Source organism: Sinocyclocheilus rhinocerous, unplaced genomic scaffold (assembly GCF_001515625.1).
Source record: "Sinocyclocheilus rhinocerous isolate Xijiao unplaced genomic scaffold, SAMN03320098_v1.1 scaffold489, whole genome shotgun sequence".
NCBI lineage: Eukaryota > Metazoa > Chordata > Actinopteri > Cypriniformes > Cyprinidae > Sinocyclocheilus > Sinocyclocheilus rhinocerous.
Window position 1 is genome coordinate 111,611 of NW_015666177.1, and position 9,422 is coordinate 121,032.

At 36.6% G+C, this 9,422-nt stretch overlaps 1 protein-coding gene across 1 annotated transcript; it reads right to left on the reverse strand.

The window, feature by feature from the left end:
- Positions 1 to 2,529: 2,529 nt before the first annotated feature.
- Positions 2,530 to 9,169, reverse strand: LOC107732006 (sterile alpha motif domain-containing protein 9-like). The gene is made up of 4 exons (XM_016543231.1): positions 9,104 to 9,169; positions 8,288 to 8,349; positions 7,549 to 7,602; positions 2,530 to 7,425 (listed from the first exon to the last, which is right to left on the reverse strand). Exons 3-4 carry the CDS (start codon positions 7,570 to 7,572, stop codon positions 2,929 to 2,931), a joined length of 4,521 nt encoding a protein of 1,506 aa, XP_016398717.1. The 5' UTR covers positions 7,573 to 7,602; positions 8,288 to 8,349; positions 9,104 to 9,169; the 3' UTR covers positions 2,530 to 2,928.
- Between the last annotated feature and the right edge of the window lie 253 nt (positions 9,170 to 9,422).

Genomic DNA, 9,422 nt, shown 5'->3' on the forward strand with positions numbered 1-9,422 from the left:
CCTTCTTGGGCCTGAAATGGAGGAATTTTGGTCAATATTGATAATTAAACAATATTTTGCTAAATGTGCTTTTGTGCTGAAACCTTAGCTGGCTTAGGCCTGTCATGGATAAATAATGATGACAATAAAACCACCAGCAGGTGGCAGCAAGCCCTTGTTTTGATAAATTATTTATTGAATCATTCAAATCAAACGACTTGTTCAAAATGGCTGATTCAATTAGAAACGAAACAAGCCTGCGTCCCAATGTGCACACTATCCATCCTAAGTTCTTTGTGATATTAGTAATTTTCAATACTATTTAGGGCAGATAGGCTGGTATAAAAACATAAAAACTCATACATGCTTGAATTATAAGGTTATTTTACCTGTATTCTAATAGGCTTCATCGCGCAGTGAATGCTTTTGGACTCTCAAGACGTGTTTTTGTTTGTTTTTTGCAAGGTCGATGACTCGATAATGTCAGCTCTCCTATCGTCTCTCAATCCATCACAGTCACACATACAGCACAATAACATTATGTCAGGGGAATGTTTTTAAATTCTACTGAAGGAAAAATTATACCTTTTCTGTTGTCTTCTTTTTAAAGAAATTCAAAAGTTGCGCTTGAATCGTTTTGCGCGAAAAATGACGAAAACTTGCTTCCGCTTGTGCGCTGCTTGTTACAGAACCGAGTTCTGATTGGCCAATCGCCGTTATTCGTGAATTATCTTAAGTAGATAATTTTAACATTTCATTTGCATGATAAGTTTTACATAATAAACATTATTAATCCAAAGGGGATGGTAAGGGGGGTTACCCCCCTCAATTCGAGCCCTGGGTGTACATGTGAGTGAATAGAAGATGACAAAATGTTAATTTTTGGGCGAAAGGTTCAACTCCCACCTTATGAGGTCATTTTTGACTCCACAAGTACATTAATCCAATACATATACAGCTATCTTAGTCCATGGTTCCTTATTTACAGTAGATAGCTATTGTTTTTATTAAATTATTTTTATATAGTTAATGAGTTGTCTTAGCATACTATTTACTAAAATTAAAACATAAACAAAATACTGACTTTTTCTGAATAAGGTAAATAGTGTTGAGTGTATGACTTTGGACAAGTGTGACACAGGACAAGGAAATGCAAATAGATCGATTTTTATTTTTTTTACTTACCTAACACTGGCTGTAAGGCATGATTTTTTGTAAAATTGTTTTGAAATAATTCTAAAAAGCAATTATATACCAGACAAAACACAGGTGCAGGAGCCGGGAAAGGAAGTGATCAAATCTAAGTTTATTAACCTTAAATATATTAAACAAGTGTTATAATCACAAGCAAGGGAATGGAAAATTACTACTTCTTAACAGTGACATGTGGCCTTGAAGACCATGAATGAAGACATATGGTCACACAGCAATAACAATAATTATCAAGTGACAAATGTACAATGTAAGAAAAAAATCTGTAGAACAACAGAAAATGTCCTAGCAGAAAATTACCAGTACCTTTTCCATTAACTTTACAGGGATTTCCTTCAACCCTAAACACAGCACAATGCAAATCAAAATTAAAAATACATGTAAACCCCTGTGTAAAATCAATATGGAAACTTCCTTCATATTAAAATGGTACACTGGGCCTTATTTTTACAGGCTTTTTTTTGTGTGTAAATAACAAAAGTAATTCAAATATAAAGAATATAAAACAAATGCGTAAATGTACATGAATGTATCAATGTATGCACAATGCATTACGATGTATGTGAAATGTATATAAAGAAAAAGAAACAAACCCAATATAATTGAAATACAATACAGGCGTGCTCTCTGGAAGTGAATGCATTAGAGAGATTGGCCAGACTCTCAATTTTTATATAGTTAATGAGTTGTCTTAGCATACTATTTACTAAAATTAAAACATAAACAAAAATACTGACTTTTTCTGAATAAGGTAAATAGTGTTGAGTGTATGACTTTGGACAAGTGTGACACAGGACAAGGAAATGCAAATAGATCGATTTTTATTTTTTTTACTTACCTAACACTGGCTGTAAGGCATGATTTTTTGTAAAATTGTTTTGAAATAATTCTAAAAAGCAATTATATACCAGACAAAACACAGGTGCAGGAGCCGGGAAAGGAAGTGATCAAATCTAAGTTTATTAACCTTAAATATATTAAACAAGTGTTATAATCACAAGCAAGGGAATGGAAAATTACTACTTCTTAACAGTGACATGTGGCCTTGAAGACCATGAATGAAGACATATGGTCACACAGCAATAACAATAATTATCAAGTGACAAATGTACAATGTAAGAAAAAAATCTGTAGAACAACAGAAAATGTCCTAGCAGAAAATTACCAGTACCTTTTCCATTAACTTTACAGGGATTTCCTTCAACCCTAAACACAGCACAATGCAAATCAAAATTAAAAATACATGTAAACCCCTGTGTAAAATCAATATGGAAACTTCCTTCATATTAAAATGGTACACTGGGCCTTATTTTTACAGGCTTTTTTTTGTGTGTAAATAACAAAAGTAATTCAAATATAAAGAATATAAAACAAATGCGTAAATGTACATGAATGTATCAATGTATGCACAATGCATTACGATGTATGTGAAATGTATATAAAGAAAAAGAAACAAACCCAATATAATTGAAATACAATACAGGCGTGCTATCTGGAAGTGAATGCATTAGAGAGATTGGCCAGACTCTCAGAAACCTCTCACATGACAAAAATCACAAAATTCACATCAAGCACAATCAGGCATTTCTGCTAAAGCACGGCCCAAAAACATGCAACATTAATGATTAAAATGTTCGTTTATATTGAAGTGTGTAAGATATGTTGATGAGGCAAACTGAAATAACATCTAAGAACGACTACAGGGCTTTGGTTGGCTTAGGTCATCAGTCTGATCCATTACATTAGGCGTTTGAACCATCTACTTTCATGTATGTCAAGTGCAACTGGTCCATTCATTGAAAAGCCGATAAAAAATGTTACGCTTTTGTCCGATTCTTTGCATAACTGTCTTCTGAAAATTGGATCAACCTCCACACCTTTAACCCTGATCAAATCGTTGGCAATTTTGCCAGAAACTCTGCAAAGCTTCTTACTCTCGTTCATTTTCCTCCATATATTTTCATCATCCCATTGAGTTGAGATGTTCTGCTCTGATCCGCTGTTAATTTCCCTATGGAAAATCAGGCCATCATAACCTTTTTTTTCCCCTAGATAAAAATGGACAGCTGCTTTCTTTCCACTAGACCAAGGTTTCAGCTCAGTTGAGTATGACTCCTTCATTTTTGACACCAAATCTTGTAAATCACAGTTATTGTTGGTGCTCCATAACAATAAAACTTTGATGTAGTACAATGGCAGAATGGAGCCATCAGTTTTATTGAGTAAATTACAAAGGTCTTGGTAGGGCATGATGTACCGAGATTTAGGTTCGACTTTGGCAAGAATTACATTGGTGTAGATAAAGTTAACTGTGTCCATCAGTCTAGCCTCTTTAGACTTCAGAATGAAATTATACATCTGGATGATCTCTTCAAGAGTTGATGCAGAGTCTTCCTTATACAAATACTCAAGTAGGCCTGCATAGGAATCACCTTTGTTGCTCTCCAAAAATTGGCGCATCTGCTCAACATTAACCGTGCGGTTCACGTCCTTGTTCTTGTCCAGCTCACAAAAGAGTTCAGTATATTGCTGAAAGTAACTGGAAACCTTGCACTTTGTCAGGTCGTTTTGTTTGTCTTTCCCAGCAGAAAGGGGAACTAAGTTGACAAATAAATTGTTGAAAAAAACGAAATGCTGCTTCAACGTGTCTTTCAGTTGGAGAAGAAAGCGCTCGTGTTTCTGCAAATCATCACAATATTGCTTGAGTTCAAGCCCAGGGTTCTCTTTTGACAAATCCTTAATGGTAATTTTACCCAACAAGACGTGAGTAAGCCAATTGCTGTAAGTAAAACCTGCCTTAAATTGTATTTTTTGCAGTATTTCTATGACTGTAGCTGCAGTTTGAAGTTCACCAAAATGGCCAGCAGTGTTGTAGGTATTGTAATCAGTTTGTTCTTGTGTTTCGGTCACGGCCTCTTCTTTTGGAGTTTGTTGTGTGTTTTTGCAAGCTTCTGCTACAGACTCAGCCAATGTAAGAAACCTATCAAGACTATCTGGCTTGATGGGATCATTGTTGTCTTCAAAAACAAGCAGAAGTACCTGTGATACTGTATCACTTATGTAGGAGTCCTCCCTTGAGTGATCTTTGGCCTTCTTCACCCAAACCATGGCCTTGGTAAAATCCTGTTTTTTGATGCAATAGTACCTGGCAAGGAGCTTGAATATCGCTTCTTCTTCTCTGAGGCACTCTGCTGCATTGAGTAGAACAGTCTCTTCCATCCCTGGGGTCTCCTTCATTATATCTTGGATAAGACGTGAAAAAAATAAGTCTTCATGCTTGGCTGAATATTGCCTCTTCATCAACATGTCTTGAACATCCTGCATGAATTTTCGTTTTTCTGGAGTTTTCTCATAAAATAAGTCAGTTGTGAGCAGAAGGTTAGCAATTTGTTCTTTTGTCACTCCATGAGAAGCGGAAAGCTCTTCCAAACAGTGTTGAGCTATTCTTGAGTGAATCACCATCATGCCTTCAAAGGTCACTTTGGAAAAAACTGTGCTTCTTTTCAAAAGAGAGGAAAACTTCTCAAATGCGTCTTCAACATTACACGACTCAGCTTTTGTTTGCAGACCAAGAAACTCTTCACATGTAGAGACCGACAGCAATGCGTTCTTGGAGTAGACATGCAAGAGGACAAGAACAGCAAAAAGTTGAGCATGCTTGTGTTGAAAGTTGAAGTCCTTAAGGGTATTTTTCACAACACGCTGAATATAGCCAGGTGAAAACTTGTCCGCAATCATGGACACATAAAATGTTTCAGTGTTTCTGTTGGTCTTAAACTCCTCCATCTTTTCATCAAATAGTTTCAGTTCATTCTCAGATAAATAGTTTGGAATGAAAACGGCATCACCAGTTCCTTCAGTTGGTTCACATGAATCAACTCTCATGCAGTTGACAATAATGACTTGTGGAGATTTTGAAAAAATGTGCTGGTCCAAACATTCCTTCTCAATTTGATGTTGGAGTGATGTTACATTGCGAATGTCTTGAAAGCGATCAGTCATGAGCAAAACAGGAAGTCGTGTAGGTTGCTCTTTTGCCTTGTATGTTAGTAGCTGCACTACCTGTTTGGCTGCAGTAGTATAATCATCTGTTGTGTCTTTCAGCACTGCACAGCGGAATTTCTCCTTGAGTGTCCATTGAACATGCATGGCTAATGTAGTGCCACCGCAGCCTTGAACATGGACGATGTTGAAAAACACACAAGCTCTCTTCTGATGCAACATATTTGGAATAATAGTGTTTACAATGTAGTCTAACTTGTCACGTTTGATGACTGACGCTGACCCAGGCTGTTCTGAGTAGTAGAAGTTCCACCAAGATACCTTCCCTTCCTTATGAAAGTTCTCCTCGTGTAGCTGTTTGTCTTGATGTCCTCCATCACATTGGTTCACACAAAGAATACTGAGCATATGTAAGGATTCCTCGGTTTTCTCGAATAGCGCAACCTTACTGCCACCACAACTAGGCAGAAACCGTATTAATTTGCGCAACTCTGAACACAGACTGAGGATGGTGCCATTGATTTCAGCAAAACTTAGCTCATAAATGCATTTTGAAATGTCACATTTATGTCGATGCTTGATGAGATCATTCCAGTAGGTGTACAATGTTTCATTGTCACTGATGCATAAGATTTGGTTTTGTCCCATAAGCTCCTGTTGAAACATACTGAAGGTCTGAAACAAGGGGTCGCTGGCCTCGCTCACCTGACTAAATAACAAGAATATGACGAGAAGTTTCTTGCGAGGCAGCACTTGTCGGCACAGGAAAGAAACTACATCACGCACAGAGGATCCTTTCTCAGTCAACCAATTATCAGCATCAGAGGGAGTTTCCCCATAAATGCCTCCGTTACAGAAAAACCAGCTTGTGTTTTCAGTCCGCTCTAAGCTGCTTGCGATGTCTGCAACTGCACCTGTATCTTTATACTGAGCAGGTAAATGATCATTGAACTTTTTCCTCTCTTTGAGAAGCTTATTCAAGCCATTCTCAGCGGATTGTGGATCAAAATCCAAAACAGCCATTAGATTCATACAACGAAGGAAATCCAGGTTCTCCAGCTGAACAAGATGAGACTTGTTAGCCACCACAATGTACGACATAAAACGTGAGCAGTCCATAGAATGTGTCCCTCCTGTTATCATCTCACTCAATGCAGAGGCATGTGCATGGATTTTGACAACAGAGAGATGCTTTTCTTCAGCATCCTTCCTCTCCTTGGACAACTGTAGATTGTTAGCAATATATTTCTCATACTCCACCAGCTTGCTGCTGCTGCTGCCGTCTCTTATAAAAAAAGACTCGCCATCTTTCTTCTTTTGAGCTTGTTCATTTTTGACCACATCCTTTTTAGCTTGTTCATTTTTGACCACATCCTTTTGAGCTTGTTCATTTTTGACCACATCAAAAGTCTTAAAATAGAAGTCTTGACAGACAATGGCGGATGGCTCAATGTCTACCTCAATAACATATTTTCCTGAGAATGTCATGTCAGCTTTGAGAACTTCAACAAATCGAGGGGGTTTAATACACCTTTTTGCCATTTGAACATTTTGTTCACTCTCTGCTATGTGAACGTTCTTTTCTCTTTCTGCTGTTTGAACGTTCTTTTCTCTTTTTTCTTTCTGACCTTTTTTTTCTTTGAAATGTCTTTCAATTGCATGTTTCTGCTGTTCATCGAACTTATCTGTTTTCTGGACGCTAACACCCAGAATCTGTCCATGTTTGTCGTCTGCCACTCCGAAATGAATGGTGCCATTTGTGCGACTATTCATACAAGCTGCTGCAAATCGAATGACTTCATAAGTGTATTTCTCCATTCTGTCCTTTTCTTCTTTTGTGTTGGTGAAGGCTTTGAATTCATGGCACGGTTGTATGAGGTCTGTAGGACCAGTTTCAGTTACATCTAGAATGCTGTTTTCTGTGTACCTGTACGCAGCATCATATCTATTGAAAGGGTAAGGCTTCAAGCTACAAGACTTTTGAGTCATTTCTTTCAAAAGGTCTATGTTTTGAAAAATCAATTCTAATGCATTTAATGGTAGGTTTCGCATTAAACGATAAGCCTCCTTCAAGTGGAGAAGACCAGCTCCATTCATTCCCTGATTGTACAAAATGTCTGCATATCTTTCATCCATTTGTATCTCGAGCATCCATTGTCTCACATGGTCTTTGTCCCAGTCACTGATGTCCACTGGACGTTTAGATGAAAGAGCCGTCTTGCCTTCATTTTTCTAAAAGAAAATCAGCACCTAAAGTTATGTTGTATTGATGCTTTTGATGCCTGGATCTTAATTATTTAATAGAGTGGTAAGATGATGCACATAAAAATTATTGGCCTTTCTGGTGCTACGTACCTCAGAATGTCTTGAAGTGTCCATAATGTAACCAGAGACTCTTCTGATTAGGAGCTTATGATAAGAAATTTAAACATGGCATTAAAACACAGTGGGCCTCATTTACGAAACGAACGTACGACAGAAAATTGAGCGTATGGTCGTTTCAACGCAAAACTTGGAATTGATCAATATGGACGTTAGCGGTGGCTACGATCAAATCTCACGTCTGGTCTCAGCTCGTGGACGCAAGTTTTTGAGTTACCTAAACTTGCGCGCAGCATAGTAAATACGGTGGAGAATTGTACAATGACAGCGTTTTGTTCATTTTTATTTTCCTGACCGTCAAACGAAGCTCATTAGTCGATGTATGCTGTTTATAATGAATGCCACTATAATCTAATTTGTGTTTTATTTTATAGTTTAATATATAATTTTATAACTTTGTTTCTCCGTGTCGTAAACTCAGGGGCATGGCTTCTAAACTGGGGTGTTTTTAGGGGCGTGATATTCAAATGACGATTGTTTTCTGCCGCCACATTTATCAACGTGCGATCATTCGTACGATGAGATTGGCGGCATACGAATGTTTCATGAATCACACGTGAACTCTGGCATAAGTTGATTTGTGCGCACGGATCTGCGCTCGTTTCTACGTAAGATCGATAAATGAGGCCCAGTGAGTTGTATAACATAAATCAGGAAAATATTTTTATTAAAAACAAGCTAATAATAATAATAATAATAATTAAATACTTACCGAATCGAGGAACAGAATTTATATGTTTTGGGTTTATGGGTTTTGTAACATTTCAGTGCCACCTGAAATTTCATAAATGAAGAAGAAGAAAAAAATTATAGAACTATTCTATAAGACTAAACAATTTGATTACTTCAATTAAACAAGTGAGAAAGAAGGCAGGTTAATATACACGCATAATAAGCACATACTGTAAATGCGAATTGAAAATGTGTCTAACACTTCAACTCGTATGTTATTTCCAGCTCGATATAGACTGTGTTTTAACCCTTTGTTTTAAGTGTTGTCTCATTACAAGAAAAAAACAAAACGAAGCGTGTATTATATTGCAGTTGAAGGACTTGATGTGTAGAGGAAATATATTGAAGGAGGAAAAGAATTTCTGTTAATATTACTCTACTGTAAACATATAGGTACATGAGAATGAATTAGTTAAGAGTTAGTTTTAGGAGCAATTCAATCCATTATGGTCAATTATCAAAATCAGCTTTGTAAAATCAACCTTCCTGGTATTGTGTAACTGTAGACTGATCAAACTAATAGTCAAGCCAAGGCAAGCAAGCTTAGCATAGTTAAGTCAATAAATATTATATAAAATATGTAAAGTGTGGTACATTTAAATATGGCTTTGCAATGTAGTAGATGTTATGCAACAAATGGTAAATTTACAGTTCTTCAGAAACCTTTTTAAATCAGCCCTATTTCTTACTCTTTCCTATGCTGTAAAATGCATGTAATTCAGTGTGTAAACTTTGACCAATAATGTTAAATGTTAAAATGAATAAAAGTTAAATGAGTGAAAGCTGTTATATTTACCCCCATGTCAAGTATCCGTGTTGTAAGAGTGAAGTAGGATATGAACTCAAAAGTTTTGATCCTTCTAACTTTTCTTCTTCGTATGGGTGGACTGGATATGCAGAAATGAAAGAATTCAGCAAGGTTGCCAGATGTTTTCTTCAATATCACACGCATTTGTCAGTACTCTAGGGGTTAGCAAGGCTGTTATTTTAACTCTTATCTGTTGTTAAATGATGAATATACTAAGAGTTAGATCTTTGTAACTGATCTATTTTCATTGGTTAAGCAAATATAAAACAAATAATTATGTTGTTTGACATTTTCTTATTATATGTGT